This window comes from Thunnus thynnus, chromosome 19, assembly GCF_963924715.1.
Source record: "Thunnus thynnus chromosome 19, fThuThy2.1, whole genome shotgun sequence".
NCBI lineage: Eukaryota > Metazoa > Chordata > Actinopteri > Scombriformes > Scombridae > Thunnus > Thunnus thynnus.
Genome location: NC_089535.1, coordinates 22,740,175 through 22,759,878, shown reverse-complemented (window position 1 = coordinate 22,759,878; position 19,704 = coordinate 22,740,175). Strand labels below are relative to the sequence as shown.

Here is a 19,704-nt window from a genome sequence, read left to right as displayed (position 1 = left end):
TAGATTTCATTTTATAAATTATTTCTCTTCCATGGGGGATGAGGCTCGGCGTATAGCGAGTGTGATGCCACACTGTATTCTGGTTGGGAGCGGGGCTTTTCAGTGAGCACAAAAACAGAGCATTAAAGACTGGAGCGAGCCGTTCCCTCTGAGACAAGGAACAAAGCGAGAGCCTGAGATAGCATGAAAATGATCATAACAGGAGTGAGCATGAGTCCAGTATGACACAGCTCCATTGTGACAGGCTAATGGCCATAACATACACTGTCCATTATCCTGTATGAAAGCAAAGGACAGTGAAATGTTAAAAAACAAAGATGTCACTTATTGCAAAGGCTTACACGCTGACAGCAAAAGTGTGCCCTAATGTCCAAACAGTAGGGTTGTATGAATTTAATTCTCTGATATTGATATGACATCAGATATATGCAAAATACACGTGATAGAATTAATAAATGAATAAATATTTCATGCAATGAATCCTGTCCCACTGCTACATCAAGCAAAAGAGCATGTAGAGCATTCACTTGGACAACGGAATTTTGTAAGATTATGATTGACTGATTTGAAAGTGAACTTATTTTAATTTTAATCATAACTATTCTAATGATCTGTTAACTCTCCCTGCTCTTTCATCTGTTTCTATCTGTGGATGTCTGTAAACATGTGTTATATCTTATCCGTATGTTTATGTAGTCCTTCAGCTGTGTGACTTTATATCCTCGCCGTGACGTCCTTCAGAGCACACAAACACTGTAAACACACCTGTCACCTGCCCAGCAGTGCTGTTAAACACCTTATTTTTAAACAGTCTATGGGCTACATACAGCACAAAACGGCTATGCTAAAGATGCTAACCATGCTAACTAACTGCTAACTGCCATGCAGGCTGGTAAAATGGATCCGTCGCATCTCTTTGTTTCTGCGGGTTGGTGCTCCTGTCAATGTCGGAGCCTCAATGTGAGACGCTTCAGTCAGTAAATGTGTGCCTTTAAAACTTTTTTCCGGGGCTGCACTGACAGTAAACGTCCCCTGAGGATGTAACAGAAACTGTTTCCACAGATTCATTTTGAAAGCCAATGAGGAACAGCCAATGAGGAAACTCCAACACTGGGCCAGCCAACCAATGGTGTAACTTCATCACTAGGTGAGTCAGTCAGTCATTAAGTCAGTTAGTCAGTCAGTCAGAGACAGACATGCGGGTTATAGGGCTGGTCCATGAACAGTCCAGCCAAGAAGTGATGCCTTAATGGTAAAAACGGGCTGGTGATGCTGAGTGATGCACTCTTTGTGTGACTCAAAGCCTGTCTTGAGTGGAATATCAAATGTATGACTGAGATGCATATTGTGTATAATGCAGGGTGACATGCTGTGAAAATGCCAGTTACTGCTCCATCAAAAGAGGAAACTATAGTTGCCAATCAGCAGAGGACTGTAGGCTAAGCTGGTCATAAACTCAGTCAGTCCCCTGCAGGCCAGCCTGTGGAATACCAATCATTCATTCACATCTGTGGTCAGCTGAGACTGAGAGATAGACAAAGAAGTATATGTGTGTGTATGTGTGTGTGTGTGAGACAGAGAGAGCCGAGCACTGGACTGCAATCTGTCACTAGCTAGTCCTAATTTCAATAACTGAACCCTAACTGGAGATTCCCCACCGGATCTGAGCCAATCAATGTGATGTAATACCACTGATGACCCAGACTCACACGTGGTTCTTCACTTCCAATCAGTTTGACCCCCGGGCTGTCGGGGTCACGGGGCCTAGCACAGTGCCTTTAGATCACTGTGTTTTAGAGTGCAGACAAACTAGGCGGCCTCTTTCTAATGAAGATTAAATCTAGAGACTACAACGTTGAGGAAATGATGTACTGATGACGTCATGATAAATATCTCTCATGTTGACTGACGGGAACTTTATAATGCATTTTTCAATAGTCTACATGAGAATTACATGTGTGACAAAGTCTTAGAATGTCTGACAGATTTCATTTATTTATTTATTTTAATAAGATATATTCCTTCCAAGGTTACATAAAAATACACACATTTAATTGTATTGAATGTACAATATATTTGAAAACAAGATAAAGTGGTGATATTTTTAACTCCAAGTTTCAAAAGTTATTACAATGATTTTTTTTTTCCTGAAATAAGTGATAATCAAGTGGGGGAAAAAAGTTTATTCTCTGAAATGTTACACTCACCAGGGATGTAAGTCATATAGGTTCTAATTTCTATAACTGAATAACATAACTAGAGTTTTTTTTTATTATTATTTTGTCAGTGAACTGACATTTCTTATGTTTCCACAGATCTGCACCTTGCTGTGTATACAGTCTCAGAAGTCAAGCTTTATGACCATTTTCTTACCTCAAACATAAACAATCATTTGACTTGGTATTTATTAGAGGCATTTATGAGGTAAAACATGAAATTCTTTGGTTAACCTTAAGATTTATTTGAAGTTTTACTGTGTGGATCAGGGGCGAGAGGATTGGCCCTTAGGTGCATTAAAATGAAAAAAAAAATCTACAGTTATAAAAATCTGGTTTGTTTTGATAGTGTAGGGAGGTCCGGGTCAAGAGCTGAGGCACCTTTTGAGGGCATACGGCATACTCCTTCCACTGAAATGTCACCGATGACATCACTGCACTTCTACCTGCAGACGCCGCAAGATGCATTGAGCCAGCGAAGCATAGGGCAGCTCCAAAAATACTAAATCTGCCTTCAAGGGTAAAAACTCTTATCTCAAATAACAATTACTGACCAAGAGAGACAGACCGTCAGATCAGTTTAGAGCTGAGCACTGGTGCCCCCTCTCAAAAAGTAGAGTCCAAAACAGCAAAGTTAATTTGGATGATTTGGATCAAGGAGTGGGCAAGTGGTTGAGCAAGAGCAAGGTCATTCTGCAGGGCTGCACAGAGATGTCTGCACACACAATAACCTGAAGGCTGGGGATGGGTATTTTAAACCCTGTAATAAATGTGCCCCGGGGTTAAATTATTAAAAACAGTAGTATTGATGAGCTCAGATGTTACCAGTTCTGCTCTTCGTATTGGAGAAATTAAGGAAATAGATTTCCTTTTTATTGAGGCTACGTAAATGTTATCTTGCAGTTTTCATCTCACAAACTCTGTTTCTAGTTTGCAGTAAGATTAAAACATTCGTCTATCGTGCATTTTTGTTATTCTCGATCCAGAGGAGAGATCTCTATCTCAGAGGCTGTCTTATATGCGAAGGGCAGGGGCCAGCTCTCTCTGCCTCTCTTTCTCTCACACACTCACGTACATATATATATACACACACACACACAGACACACACACACACAGAACCTGCTCTTAGCGACAATGGCGGAGAGAACACACTCAAAAGTCTGGTTACACTTCATTAGAATCGATGCTGACAATGCTCAGTGCCACAAGTGCAACAAGTCTTTTGCATGCAAGGGTGGAAACATGAGCAATCTTTCGAAACATCTAGCAAAAGTGCATCATCATCTCTAATCTCTCGTTGCTCCATTCACCTCATGTATGTTATGTATACTAGCAGCCTAGAGCCCACACCAAGTTAACTAAACTATACAAACATGGATTAATGATTAAAATAATCATAAGCCAGCTAATTGTTTCGCTATAAATGTGGGTGTCTTCATAAATTAAATCTGAAGCAATCAGAGCATCATCCCAACTGCCATTCAGAAATGCACAGTTCCACTTTTATTTTATTTGTTTTACATTTCAATTATCACATTATGGTCTGTAATAGTGTTCAAAACAATCCTGTTGCAGTTCTTACTCATGAATGTTCATTTATATACCGTACATATGAGAAAATAAAGCAATGTTAATTCTTTTCTTAATTTGTTTCGTTTTTTCTCTTAAAAAATAACAAAAAGATTAATAAGAGTACCATTATAGTATCGGATCAATAAGCAGTATCGGTAAGAATAGTAGTACCGTTAAAATCTTAATGATACCCATCCCTGCTGAAAGCACAGTGAAAATGTCATACTGTCATGATCACATTTTAGGACAAACCCTGCCAGTGAGATATCTCTTTCTAAGAATGCTTATATTAGGAATCCTGTATGCATGTGTGTATGTGCCCATGTATGTCCATCATTTTATCTGTATCTGTATAATACTGCACATATCTTTCTGTGTTTCTAGGATTTATGTTAAACTACGTTGACAATAGTTGACAATAAACAATCTCTATTGCATATTTCAGGAAAAAGGCTTCACACCATAGAAAATGAAGAGAAAACTTGTTGAGAATCTGTTTAATAAAAGGCTAAGCTCCAGAGTGCTTCAAGTATTTCTACGGTATACTCCAATTTTCACCCATTTAAAAGAAAATCTGAACTGAACACATAAATTCCTGGATATAATAACGACCCTGTGTTTCATGCCAACACATACAGCTTCAATTAACCTGTACATATACTGGCACACGCACCGATACAGCTCAACTTGCTAACGCCGCTCTGTACATCAAACAGACGCAGACACACAAACACATACAGTACGCTATTTCATCAACATCAGCATTCCTAGAAAGGAGTGCAACATGTCAGCTCAGCCAGGCAGAAAGATGTAGGCCAACTGCAGAGCAACAAGGGGGGAAAAAAAAAATCAGCTCTGCGTCATCATAGAAAGAGAGATAATTGACCAAATGAAACATGTTTCACTTCTGCCTCACTCAGGAGCAAGATAGAAAGAAAACAGGATCTGTATTAAAACAGAATACCTTCCCTGAATGATGTTTGCTTGAAAAACAATTTAAACGTCCAATAATTCCATTAAAATTGTGGTTGTTAAATTCCTGTTGATCGGTTAATCAGTTCTCTACTAACTTCATTATGTTCCTTTCCATTTCTCTCTTCATCTTTGCCTGTTTCCCTTGTTCACTGTCATCCATCCCCCTCTTTCTTCCCCTCCTCCTCCTCCCCCTCCTCGCATCTCTTTCACCCTGTCCTCCTCTCTTTATTTCGCTCCCCTCACTTTCTCCCTCTGATCACTGCCCTACTCCTGCCTGTGCGTACTGTAGCTCTCAGGGGGGACCAGGCATCAGTAAGCCCATCAGAGGGAGACCGTGATGCATCTCTTTTGATCAGCGCAGTCGCCACATTAGCATGTACCTCTGCGCTCTCCTGTTCTCCCCTCCGCTCTGAGTAAGCTACCTGTCTGTCAGCGCCGCAGACCCACAAGGAGCCTCGCCCAGGTAAGACAGAAGGCGCTCGGAGCTCGTCTGAATCTTAATCGCTAATGAACACGGGCTGGCTATGGCACTACTGATGAGAGGAGAGAGAGAACCGCTCTTGTGATCTCGCTGCGGAGACGGACAAAAGCCTCGCCGTGCATCTCTAATGTACTGTAAGGGCCCTGTAGCTGAACGCAACGCAGCGGATTGAGTGATACAAATCGACTGATGGTGTTGATTCGATTCTGAGGCTTTTTTTTTTTTTTGTCCCTCTTGGGACTTTGTGCCTCAAAGGGAGACTCATGAACACACTCCTTGTATGTCCTTTTCAATGACAACAAACTAATACATGAAAAAGCTAAATCTGTTTTTGAAACACAAAGGCAGCCTGTTTGTGTTTTAATTATAATACATAGTAGTTCTTTCATGATATACCAGAAAAGTCTGTTCACATCTTTTTTTTTTTTTTAAAGTTCTGGTGAAAACAAAGAGGTTATTTTTCATGCTATGATTAAAAGTTAACTGTCTGTGGAAGGTGGAGGATTTAGTTTCTTTTTTTCCCTGTATTTTATGAGGGGTTGTGTTTGGCCCAGGTCTGGCCTAGATCTGGATCCACAGCCGGGTGCCCTCTCACTTCTGTGCCACTTAATTAGCCCGGCCCTGCACAAAGGGGAGTTGGTCACATGGGCCCAATTTGGCCCGCTATAAAGTCTGCAATGGCTCAACATGCATTACTACGGGAGTATTTACGTGCCTGCCGCACCGGGTTAAGAGACTTTGAAGATGCAGAAAACAGGGCAAAGAAGAAGAAGTGAAAAGAAGGAGAAAAAATAACTGAAATGAAAGGAGGGGACCCTTAAATTCCAGGGAATTTTTCCAGATGTTGCACAAATATTCTACTGAGGCAATCCAGATGTGCTCACTGTTTATTCCCTCCTTCTGCTCACTATTCCAAGGACTTCTCTTTCTTCCCCTTTCTTCTCTTTCACTGTTTCTTTCTCTTTCTACAAGTCTTCTACACCTCCCTCCTTCAAGCAGCCCACATCAGTGTTCCCTGATAGTGCCTTTTAAGTGAGGGCTTTAATAGCCCCAAGGCACCTTAGCATCCACTAGGATCCTGTAATAAACATCCAGTCTCATTCTGAACAGCACATGTGTGTGTGTGTGTGTGTGTGTGTGTGTGAGTGAGTGTGTGAGAGAGAGAGCGGGAGATTAGGTGCCTTGTTTTATCGCTCTTTGGATCAATTAACAATTAACTCTGTTACTAACAATAGCTGCACTGATGCGATGAGAAAAAAAAAAAAAAAGAAAAAAGCCATGCACTGAGTGAAGCAAGACCTAAATAAAAACAACATGCTTCCTGCTTCCTTCTGCCGGACTCCACGCTGATCCGGTTTTGTTTTTCCCTTTCCATCACTTCTCCTTTCTCCTCACCTCCGTACAAACGCTGTCATGTCTGCTGAGGCTGCTCCTCTCCCACAGAGCATGACCCAGCCACAACCCCTGACCTTCCCTCTCCCAGACAGCACACTGATTCTCAGCTGCTCTGCGCTCTGCTCCACATACAGCAGTTCATGAATCAGTTTGCCTGGGACACCCCCACCACCACCACCACCACCACCACCACCAGCAGCAACAGCAGCGGCAGCAGCAGCAGCAGCAGCTCAGGATATACGTGCGCTCACCTCAGCTAATTATGCACATAGCACACACATGCTGTAAATGTGCACACTTGTACACACTGATACATTTGCATGCCCAAGAGCACACACACAGCCCTACTGATACTCTGATACATGGAAATGTGCATACTAGTGCTGAAATGATTTGTCAATTATTCATTCAGTTGATCACCAGGATATCAAATAACATATATTTTTGATGATGAACAACAATCATTTGAAACAATAATCAAGTAAAAATGCCAAACATAATCTGGCTCAAAATTCTAACACATGATGCTTTGCTGCTCACTGAAATTCTTATTGGTCCTTTTAATATTGTCTGACATTTTATGGACTATATTATTAATCAAAGAAAAATCAACAGATTAATCAATAATGACAGCAACTGTTGGCCTAGTGCATGCCTACACAAACACACACACACACACACACACACACATAACTGCATAAACCTACAGTACACAGCTGCACACAGTCCTGCCAATAACAATTCTGCTCCGCCAACAACTCAACGCTCAGATCTGTCCCGTTTAATCCACTGCCTTCTCCTGTTTCCCATTCTGCACTGAAACAGAAGAAAGCATCCTAAATGTGACACTTGAACTTGTCAGAGCCGTTTGTGCAGGCAACTGTCAGCACTTTGGTATGCAGAAAGCTGATGACAAAGACATGGCTAGCGTCTGCGCGCCTGCCTGTCTGTGTCTGTCTAGTAAACCTGGTTGCTCAACTTTCTTTTCCAAAATAGTACGAACGACAGATTTACATGGAAGGTACTGGTAGCCTATATGTGCGCTAAATTCTACATTCATTATGTCGGAGAGTCAAGAAAAAAATGACACACTGTCATGGTACAGTGATATATAATCTGTTTACATGACTCTTTCTTTGGATAACTAAGAACATTTTCCTTGGTGACACAATGCAAGGGGTTTTTTTTTAAAGTCTAATAAACAGGTTAATAAATTCTATAGCCAATATAAAAGAGCATTCAACTCAGCTACCACTTAATGTGCTTTGCGCATTCATTCATTCTTATTACTTTCAGTGACTTAAGTAGTAGTGCACAGCTAAAAAAAAAAAAAAGAGATAAGTATACCCTACATTCTGGTCTTACCATGGTCAAGATGGGTTTATATTGAAGTAATTTATTAGGTGTGTCATTGCTCTTTTACATTATGTGGCCTTACTGTTTCATATTACATGGCTCTGCTGTGTGATTTTACTGCAAACCCTGTCTGCAAAGCAAATTTCCCCTTATGGGGCAATAAAATGTTGAATTCAAATAGATTGAATGTTGTGGAAAAAGCAGAGGAGGGAACAACCATGTAAGCACCTTCAACCGAACACTCAATTACAAAGGGCGAGAGTGAAAATTTAACTTTTCCAACATTTCATTTCAGCTGTTCGCAGTGTTCTTGGTACAGCCTATTTATCTGTCAATATCAAGAGCAAGAGGATCCATGTTGCTGGTGTTGTTTTTCCAGATAGACACCCCCCCCCCCCCCCCCCCCTTCTATTCTTAGCACCCTTCCACCTTCCTGCTGTTGAGAACATTCCTAAAACCAGACGGCCGCAGCAAGGTGTCTAACCATAGGTGACAAAGCCCACTAGAGTTCTGTTCAGACAGTGTATATGTACGTAAGTCTGTGTGTGTGTGCATGCATACAGGTGTGTGTGTGTGTGGACCACAGTCTGGGCGGATGTATGAACATGCTAGACCTGCAGGCGTCAACAAACAGTTAATCAGTCTTTCTGTACTGCAGGCAGAGGAAAAACCCACAGAGGAACCCTGTTATCTCACAAAATATCTTTTTTTTCCTCCCTCTATTCTCCCTCATGCATGGTAATTTGTGAAAATAATGTGAAAGTTATGACTCGTTAAGCACGTACATTACGTATTTATGCTTTGCATCCATTTCTGAGGTGACCTGTGTCAATCCCTTTGCATCTCCTAACATCCCTCCGTATCCTCCATCTCATCAGTAATCCAGACAGTTTGGTAGCTTCTCTAATGGATCTTCTGTTTATCATAATTGCAGTCACAGCCTATAATCTCACAGACTGGTTTAAAGGGCCGAAGTTGAACCTGAGTCCTGTCTTTGTATTGTGAGAAAGACTTGAAAGTTGAAGAAAACTTTCTAATGCACTGTGTCTTGCGAGCATACCCCTATACAATCTGGAAAAACTTTAGCTGAGATCTGGTTGAACAACAGTTTCAACCAACATCAATCCCAGCAGGCAAGAACCCAAGGAACAGAAAACTGAGAAGGAAAGAGCCTCTAAAATAAGAAGAACTCAGCAAAACTTTCAAGATAACAGGAGGAAATAGCTCATACTGTAGTGACATTGAGCAGCAGACAATATCTTATACATATAAACTTTAATTATACAACATTACTGTTGAAATCAGATATCCAGGGACATGAAACAACAGAACAAGGCCCGATATGGAAACCCGGGGTGTGTGACAGTGGGGGAGGGGGGGTTTTGAAACATGTTCAAATGTACACCGAACTCAACAATCAGCATTGAAACACCTGCACAAGTGTTATTACCAGTAATGTGATAATTTCGTGCAGTTATGGCTACTATAAATAGTGTATTTCCAGGACCAGCTAATATAGGGACATTCACTGTTTTCACTAAGCGCCTTTCACCACAAATAAAGTAGCCACTATTACATGCGTTTGTATATTTGTCAGGAAAACACAAACACTCTGCCATAACTGCTGTGTTAGCATGACAAAATAGCACCCATAATTTGTGTGCTATTTTTTGCTATTAACAAGCGGGTGTCGCAATGGCATGTAGCTGTGCAACATCATATTCTGGTGAGGAGAAGTATTCACAAACCTCCCCAGTGCTTTCACTGCTGATGAAATTCTTAGGAAATGCACAGAGCGATGCCGTTTTCTTAGAATTTTCTCTTAAACGAATGAAGATTAAATCCTAATAAAGGCTATACACAAAGCATCTTAGCCAGAGCTTTTAACATGAAGAACTAAAGTAGTGAAAAGTACTTTGAAATGTCTTAAGCAGGAGAGGAAATAGCTGCATGAAATGCATGCAGGGGGAATTTTTAGCTAGAGTAGCTACAGATTTGATTTTGCAGGAATATTTGAATATGATCTTGACAGAGCTGTGTTTGCATTACTCCTAAGTCATTAATAATAGTTTACAACTTCACTTTTTTTAATTCCTTCCACATACAGGCACCTTGCCTTGCATTAACCTGGCAAGCTAATGGATGAAACGGTTAGCAGAAACACTCTTTTTCTCTTGCTCCCTCTAAATTGCTTTCTTAAACCCTAAAATGATTTTAATAATATTTTATGTGCCCGCACCACACATGCACACACAGCATTTCATCACGGGGTAAAAATAGATTGTAATTACTAATCTGATACGTTTGTTGGCACGTAGGTGCAAATTTACAGTAAATGTACACACCCAAACACCCACCCACTTGCACAGTCACATATGCACACACAGAACATAACTGAGGTGTTTTGCATGCTGTGGGATTTCCGTGGCACCGTGCCCAGCGGTGCACGGAAGCCCCACCTCCCCCTCTGGCATCTGGCAAGGTGACAGATGAACGTAACGGCAGCAGCGGTGGTGGAGGTGGTGGTGGCGGTGGAGGTGGTGGTGGCAGGGAAGGGAGGAAGGCGTGGGGCACACCGGGACACCTCCTTTCGCTCCCTGCGACCTCAGAAAGAAACCGTGATGGAGCGGTGAGAGACACGGCCTTAATTACCTCGCTCTGTTTCGGCTGTGGCGGGTGAGTGTTTACATGTACATACACACGGACAGACACGGGGTGTTTTGTGTATGCGTGTGCTCGAAAAAGACAGGGAGAGCACTGTGTATACACCTGAATATACAGTTTTATAAAAGCAACCTCACAGTTGGAGTCCATGATATAATTATTTTTTCTTTCTGCGAGGAGTGTAGAAACATCAAACACATCATTCCAGCTTTTGATCATGTTACACACTGATGATATCACAACCAGTGTAACAGATACATAATATTACAACATGTAAAGCAGTGATCCACCGTAGTTTAGTCGTGCTTTTATGAATTGAAAAGTAGAAAACAAAGTTCTACTCACGCATGCTGTAGTGCAACTAGTTCAAGTGAATTAGATCAACGTGTTTTAAATCAGCGGTTCTCATTGTTATAATTAGTGTGGAAAAAAATGCGGGCAGAGGGAAATATAATGACAGGAAGGAGCAGAACATATCTAGGATTCACTCGATTCGTCATCCCTCTCCAGTGAATACCCATCAAAGCCCATGTGCTCATAACTTAATTACAAAACACATCATAACCGCCAAACAGCCAAGATATTTTCATGCATTACCGCGATCACAGAAGAAGAGTCGACAGTTGTTTTTATTATTAAAAACATGCCAACTTGAGGATTGCAGAGGAGCAGAAAGGGAAGTCATCATCTAACAGCTACTTTTTTGGATTCTCGGCAACTTTTTTTCATTTCACAACACGACGATGATATACTTTAGCTTTGTTTTCCATTTCTTTCTCATTTATACGTTTTCTTTCTTGCTCATCTTTCTTATGTGTTTCTCCTCCTTGCTTGGTGATACACACAGAAAACAGAGCCCTGGCTAGAGGAGAGCAAACCGACCTTCCACTCACTGCGAATTATGAGTGTGATCTGGTCAAATCCCCGCAGAGACTACGTTTCCACTTCAAAAGAGTGGTTGTACGCACCCTGAATACTGCCAGCCCACAGAAAAGCCATTCAAGGCAGTTAGAGGACCTGCAATAAAACCCAAGACTAATGGTGCTCAGATGATTCAAACACTTAGTAGTGAAAATGCAAGCTACAACAATCAAACTTCAACAAATCAAAACAGTGTGTAAATTTGTGCTGAAATGATTGCTCCATTAAAACGTGATTATTTACTGCGTTTCTCTGTCTTTATATTTTTATAAACTGAATATTTGGGGGTTTTGAAGGACGGCCAATGTGAAGACGTCACCTCAAGCTTGTGAAGGCTATTTTTCATTTCACAGATTCTCATTTAAGTGATTAACTGCAAAAAAGTAACAACAATAGTTGTTAGCTGCAGCACAACATACCACGGAGAGAATTAGTAAGGATAGAAAAAAAAGGAAAGAAACATAAAAAGACAGAAAGACAAAGAAAATAAGAAAGAACTGCAAGCTACTGTCTTTAAACACTTTAAACAACAGATTGAACGCCAAAGGCGAATTCCTGAAATGATAGAGCATATGGGGAGCAAAGGTCAAGGTTTAAGGTGCAAAGTTCAGTGCGGCCGTTATCAATAAAGGCCTCCTGCGAGCGAGGAGCTCCCTACACAAATAATTAACGAGCCTTTGAGTCATTCCATGATTTCTGCATCAGAGTGCCTTCCAGCAGTTTCTGATTCATACTATGTTTAGAACATAAACAAGTGTGGGCCGCAGAGGAGAGAGGAGAGAGCATGACAAGCTAAACTGTGCGCTGTTTTATCTGAAGCCAACAAGCTTTCTTCTTAGTCATGAAGTGTAATTAATGCTTTATACTGATCAACAGAGATACTCCATGAATAAAAAACACACTTGATGGCAATTCACTGCGAAAAAAAAAAAAAAAAAAACACTCTTGCTGTGTTCATAATTGGAGCATAAATCTTTTTTTTTCTTTCTCCCCTCTCGTACAGTTTAGTTTGGATGTTGGCAGTGGTAAAGGGTGGGAAAGCGGAGGGTGGGCACATAGAAGGCGAGCAAATTTTCTTTGATTTGCTTGAGTTAAAGGCCTCATGGGTGAGATAGAGAGAGGAAAAAAGAGAAAGGAGAGGGAGAGAGAGCTGTCACTTTAAGCCATTAAGTCTCGCTATAAAACTCCTCCAATAAAAATGACAGCTGCAGCCCCTTTTCTCAAAAGGGGAGCAAAAGCATCACATCAGGAACACAAAACTGGACGGCTGTAAAAGACAAACTTGGCCAAATGCTTTTGACAGTGTAATTCCCCCAGCCCTCTCCCACCACACACACACACACACACACACACTCACACACACCCCTCCCAGCAGACGCACACCCTCTCCCAGTATTACCTTTGTTCCTGAGTTACTGCCAGAAAAGGAATGTAGCCCTCAGTCTATCCCACACACACACACACACCACCATGAATCTCACTTTCTCATCAAAGACCATGAACTTCATTGATTTTGGGAGGGGTGTGTGTGTCTGTGAGTGTGTGTGTGTGTGCACAGGGGGTACCTTATGTTCGCCCAAACAGAAAGCAACACAGAGTTTAACAGTGGGATGTTTGAGTTCCATCGGACTCAGGAAAAAAAAAACAACATGCATCCCTTTAGCAGGTGGCAAAATGAGCCTTTGAGGTGAACAGTCAGTCGCTTTTCAGTGTTGTTGAGGTCAGAGCAACAAGTTACTTGTGATCACTCCAAAGAGAGAGTTTGTTTCATAGAGCTCTGGAAAACATAAAGAAACTCTAGTCAAGTTTAAGTTAACACTGGTCCAAATTCAGCATACAAAATCTCTATTAAAAGTATAATCCACTTGATTATTCTCATACCTAAGTTAGATTTAATTTACCTAGGGTTGTAGTTTGTTCCTTCACATGGTTCATTAGAATTTCATTCATGACTCTCTATTACTTTAGTGGGGAAAAAAAGACTTCAATTTTCTAAAAAGTTCCATATCTAATTTGGGAAAAATAATCTTTTCAACATATGACTATACACGTCTCTTCAGACAAGCAAATACACCAGTAAAATATGCATAACTTTCAGCTGCTGGAGCTACTTAGATGCTGACATATTAGCCACAAGCTCATCAACCCAACAGAAAAATCAGCACTTCATCAATACTTATAGATTACCTGACTTCTAGGAAAAAGGGCTTTTCACCCGAGCATTGTTAAAAAACTCCTTTCACAGTTACATTGTTTATTTCACTGACAAACTGTCATGATCAGCCTCGTCTTGCTCTGACAAAAGGACACATTCTCCTTTTAATCTCATCCTTTCAGTCTTCATGGCTTAATGTCAAGTATGGTGGTGGTGGTGGTGGTGGTGGTGGTGGCAGCGGCGGTGGTGGGGGTGATAGTGAGATAAGGCTGCACATCAGCATACAGCACAGAGCCTACGGCGCTAAAGGGAGATGTCGTCATCACAGCCAACAACTGATCTATAACTGTAAAACGTACTTACTGTCATCTCAAGCGGTTGCATGTCAGAATTTCTAATGCAGCACGACAGATAATTACACTGAGTGAACGGCTAATCGATACGTTCAAGGACTTCGCAGATAGCGGCGTCCTTGAAGTGGCCAATTAACAATCAGCGCTCAAGTGGACCTTTGATGGAGCAAGTTTAAATATAAATGGCGATTTTAAGGGCTGACAGATTAGGACTATAGGCGATGAGAGAGCTGCTGATACAGCATGTGGTGCTGCTTGGAGGAAAAAGATGAGATCCAACACTCTGCTGGAAAAAAAGTGTTCCTCCTCACTTAAACAATGAAGCAATGAGCCTTACACCAACCACAGAGGCTTTCAGATGGACTTTGCTGTCTGTGTACGCTGTCAAGTGTCTGCATGGATGACTCTGGCGCACATTTAGGCAGGCCGAAACTCATATCACTTTCAATGTGGACACACAATACGGTGCACCTGTAATAACAGCCTGTCAGTGTGTGTAACGCTGGTGGTTTAGCATATTTCTGAGAAGCCACATAAAGGGCGTTGTGGCCACAGTGTCAGCGAGCGGGCCTGTAACAGAAGAAAGCCGCCCCGGTGTCTCAGAAGTTCCCCCGTGAATCTCCTCGGTGCGTACAGGCGGCTGATGATACGTGTCGAGGTGTAACACGACTCCCTCATGAAAGAGCAGCAGACACAATAACAGGGCTCGCCTACAGGTCTGTACTGTACAGGGGACAAGGGTCTGCTCTGTTCGCTCTGACAAACTTACAGTAGCATTCAGCATTAATGATTTACAGTGAGCTGTGCTTGTGTGGGACTGTGTGTGTTTCAACTAGGAATTAAAAGGATCTATTAATACAAACTGGACTTAGCCTAAGATTAATGGTTTAAGACGGAGTAATTTATAAGCCATATTAATTCCACTTTTCCTGGAAATTCAAAAATGTCCCTGTTGCAATGAGAAATGACAGCTGTACCTACAAATGCCCCCCCCCCCCCCCCTTTTTCCCTTTAAATCTTTACCTTCTGGATAAATGAAGCATCAAACATTAATCTGAAAGTTGCCTCTCTCCTTTTATTACAACACACAAAGTGTCAAATTTACCAGGTGGCCTCAAAAAACCAGTGGTGTTAGTGTAGATTATATCTATCCACACAAAACAGGCGTCAGTTCAAATCTCAGATAGTGACTACAGTGTACAAAAGGTGTTCTTCACCAGTGTCACCTGTGTGTAACCGGTGTGTTAATCTTTACTTCAACACAGTTTCAAGAGACAAACTGCCAAGACACGACCTCAAACTGCCTTGATAAGTCGAGCGACTTTGTTTGAGCACAGTGCCAAGTTTAAATCCCAACTTCTACGCTGTTTGGGGTTCATTTTCCAACCACTAGCATTCAAAGTTAAACGGAAGCAAATTTCGCCGCAACCCAAGTCACGTGAAAAACAACATAAAGCGTAAAAAAGCGACTTCCAAGCACATATTCATATTTTAACCATACCTGCCAGATGATTTCAAGAAAACACACACACTACCTACTCACAAGACATACCCCGAGCTTACGTAATACGGAAAACGTGCGTTTAAAAAAAGTACATTTTCTATGTAAAATTCCTAACTGTTTTTGCAATAATGTTTCAATGTGTTCAATCCAGTTCACGCAAGTTCAAAGCTTCACCTCGACTCGCACTTTTTTTTCTCATGCAACTGATGTTAAATAAAATATGTCGACGTTTAAAGCAAAGGCGCAAACTTAAAGCGAGTAGGTACAGTTAATTGCAGCGCACGCGAGGTATGCGCGCGGCTTATCCCGAGCGAGATGTCACTCCGTATCAAAGCGAAATGTCATCAACTCAGACAGCAGCATTAGATATGCAACACAGCGAAGATATGTCTGTTTCTATTTTAAACGAAACGATAAGTCCACGTTAGTAAAAAATCAAATAAAATAAAGATTATAACGTTGCCTCCAGCTCGTCAACAGCTCTAAACATGTTGATGCATTTGGCAACTCGCTGCACGCGCTGTCAAAAGAGAAAAGAGGGCAAAAAGGAAAAAAAAAAAAAAAAAACGCAGCGCGAGGACACGTTTCAATCTGCCGATGAAAGTCCTATCAAAACCCACACGTTCATAACCCAGCAAGGCTTTGTCATTAAACAAACAAACTTACCCAATGACAAGAATGGTTTGGTTTCCATGTCTGTCTAGTAGGTTAGCTCATGCCAGCTGAGACGACCGCGTTTGGGAGTTTTTCACAGGCGGCTGCCCGAGTAGACTAGACCAGACCCGGGCGCTGCTGTTGCTGCTGCTGCTGCTGTGGTCCTCTTCAAGTAGACACGGGACTCGGCTCGAAGCGATAAAAGTGACAGGTCGATGTCTGATAGTCTCTGAAGATAACCTAATGTTTCTTCCTCTGTTTGCTCACTCAGCTGCTGCGCTCTCACTCTCTCCTCTCCCTCTCGCGCTCGGTGTACAACAACTCCAACTACTGGATCCGCACTGCAAAAGGGACCTGTGCAGGGGTACTCCCACCAACGTAGACTGGGCTGCAGCGACACCACAGATAGAAACGGGAGCCTTATCATGAACTTTCAAATCAACGACACAACATGAAGAAAATCGTAAATCGACTATACGGTGCATTTTATATTACAAGTCTACAGATTTTCCTCGAGGTGGAGGTTTTTCTAAATCATGTGGAGCCCTTTCAGCTGAGTAGCAGCTACTTATTCTTTTCTCTGCTTATCTCCTGTTATTTTAACCTGGTCACATCTGTTGAACCAGGGCTGTTGGCTCAGTTAGATAGATGTTTCAACTGCATTTACTCACCGCTGAGGCAATTAGCCTATCTCTCTGTAGAAGCTGCCACAACATAAAATATAAAATAAACACCCACTTACACTGTAGGGGTTGGGATTTGATGACATTTTATCTAATCTGATTCTGGTATTAAATCTGCTTATCAAATAATTAAATAATTAAATCAAATGTATATCAATTCAAAAACTATGAAATTATGTCAACATTTTGTTAAAGCACTAATTGAATTAAAAGACAAATAAACAAAAAACTAAAACTCAGGTTTTGCCTGCATGTTTGCTGTTTATTTAAATGACTATCTGGTTGTTTTGTACTCTCAGAATCAAATATAGTAAAAACTTCCATCATAAAACAATGGCAAATTGTCTTTGATGTGTTTCTTTTCTTAAGAGACAGAGAGGCAAGATAAAAAAATAATTATTTGCTTTGATTTGTTGAGACTCAAAGCTCAAAAAAAAAAAAAACCCAGACATTTTACCAACTTGTGACCATGTCGTATAACCCAACCCTAACAATGAGATATTGTGTTGTTATTGTGCAAAACAACAAAAAACAAAATCCAGACCAGGAAAGTTGCGCAAGCTCAAATGTTACTCAGTTACAATGTCAATATTTTTCTCAAAACTCCCCTCTCTACATCTGCTTATGTTTACTAAATTCATACTGTGATCTGCCAACATGGCAGAAAAATGAAAAATCTATAAATTTATTGCAGATGCATAAATGTTTGGGGCAGATTCACCAAAGCCCCCCCTAGGCTAGCTTTACAGCAAGCGGCAGCACACTCAATTTGCATAACTCTCGCTGCATTACACCAGTGTTAGATTATTTCACTATCACTGTTCTTGCTGCCATATATGTTCGACCATGACAGTTTACACCTCCTATCCTTCAACGCACAAGCCTGCACGCATGCAGGAGGCAAATTTTTCAAGAGTGTAAAAAATAATGCTTCTTTGGCCCAGATTGAAGGAAAATATCACAGTATAGGTTTTACATTCCCCCCACTGTAAAATCCTGTGTGCACTGCATATAGGAGAGATGTAGGGTATACATACACCTCCTGCAGCCATCCTCTAGGCCTCTGTGATGAGCACGCTCCTATTAAGCACTTGAAGGTGTTCACCACGTTTGTACTGAGGCGAGATACATAATTAATGTAATGCATGGCACATCAAAGATCAAAGGCAGTTGTGCAAAAAAAAAAGAAAAAAAAAGAGAAAAGTTAAGTCTGACTGGGCACTGATTCAAGGTGTGTTTGTGTGAATGTGTGAGACAGAGAATGTGTGTGTGTGTGTTTCGGTGTAGATGTTTGAGGAGAGCAAAAATGAGCCCTGAGGAAGGCTGATTATTCCACACACTTGCTTTTGTGAGCATATTTCCTTCATCTATCTTCCAAGTAAACAACTATCAATCATCGGGCGTTGTCATGTTTGTGAGATGATGTTAAGTGACTTAATTGGCTGGATAAATGCTCATCAGAGGGGGTGGGGAGGGGGTGGAAGGGGGGGAGGAGGAGCAGTGATTGGACATCCTATTTGTCCTCGGTTTAGAAGGCTGTTTTGCCTCGGGCCCCTGCTCTGTAATAGAAGACAGACGCAACACGGCCTTTTTAAACACCTCGATCAGGCCGGGTCCTCTCATCTGCATGCTAGACCAAGCTATTTAATCCTTAATGTGGGCCATGATTAATAGCGGTCTGACCCTTCACCTCCATCCATATAAATTCTCCGTAGGCTGTTTTGGCTCTCCCGAATGCTTCACACCTCTCCTCTCGGACCTCTCGAGTCTATACTTAACTCTTAATTGCGATATCTCTTGGCTGAGTTCTTTCTCTCTCTTTCTTTCTCTCTTTTTTCTTTCTCCACTTTAAGCAATGTGTTTTGGCCTCAGGGGGATGAGAGACCACCACTGTTACGATACACTCTGCTATGGTTGCTTTGACAGCCCCCTCCTCCTCTTTCTCCTTCTCTTAAAGTGGGTGATAAATGAGACAAGGGCCTTTTGGTCTCCTTTGTACTTTGACCATTCACAACAAGCTCATCCGTAAAAGTGATTATGGCCTCTTTCGGTGGCAATGACAATGGTTTCCAATCCGGAGGAATGTATGGATAGATATGCACAGCAATCTATGACTGCTACTAACGATTACTTTTATTATAGATTCATCTGTTTATTACTTTTTTCCCCAATTACTTGCTTAATTAATAAAAATGTCAGAAAATAGTAAAAAAATATCTTCAGATAGCTTCTTTTGACCAACAGCGCTACGGGAATCCACGTGGTTGCATCAAAATGAAGCCAAACCTCTTAGCAACAGCTTGAATCAAGAAGTTACAAACGAAACTGATTCTATGTTTATTAGGAGCCTCTCTCTCTTTTTTTTTTTAGCGTGATTCCACTTAAATGTGGACATGATTGAGGGCTAGGGGGAAAAGGTGTGCTACGAGGAACACAAAAGCATGTGAGATCATTAGGGCGTTTGCTGAGGTGTTCAGCATTGTCCGCCCTGAGGGAAGGTCTTGATCGTCACAGCCCCGGGTTCACATTCCTTAACCCTGGGGTCAGGGCTTTGTCTGAGGATAGCACTGAGGCAACTTCCCCTGCGGAAATCAACAAGAGCTGACACACTGAACGCTGGAGACGCACACAGAGGCAGGAAGAGGGACCACCAAACACACACAGAAGCACATGCATGGCGATTTTGTCTAAAAACTGAGAAAACTGACTGAGAAAAAAGACAGATGTAAAAGGACCATGCTAGTGTATGTGTTTTTAGCACATTAAATACAAAT

At 41.5% G+C, this 19,704-nt stretch overlaps 1 protein-coding gene across 4 annotated transcripts in view; it reads right to left on the bottom strand.

The window, feature by feature from the left end:
- Window positions 1–16,612, bottom strand: part of rxraa (retinoid X receptor, alpha a) — a 109,517-nt gene extending 92,905 nt beyond the window's left edge. Inside the window, exon 1 of one of the 4 annotated variants that reach the window (XM_067574336.1) lies at window positions 16,260–16,612. In XM_067574336.1, the coding sequence (XP_067430437.1) occupies window positions 16,260–16,287 (28 nt within the window). In that variant the 5' untranslated portion in view covers window positions 16,288–16,612. The remainder of the gene's footprint in view (window positions 1–16,259) is intronic. The other 3 variants (XM_067574335.1, XM_067574337.1, XM_067574338.1) reach the window with 3 other exon arrangements.
- Between the last annotated feature and the right edge of the window lie 3,092 nt (window positions 16,613–19,704).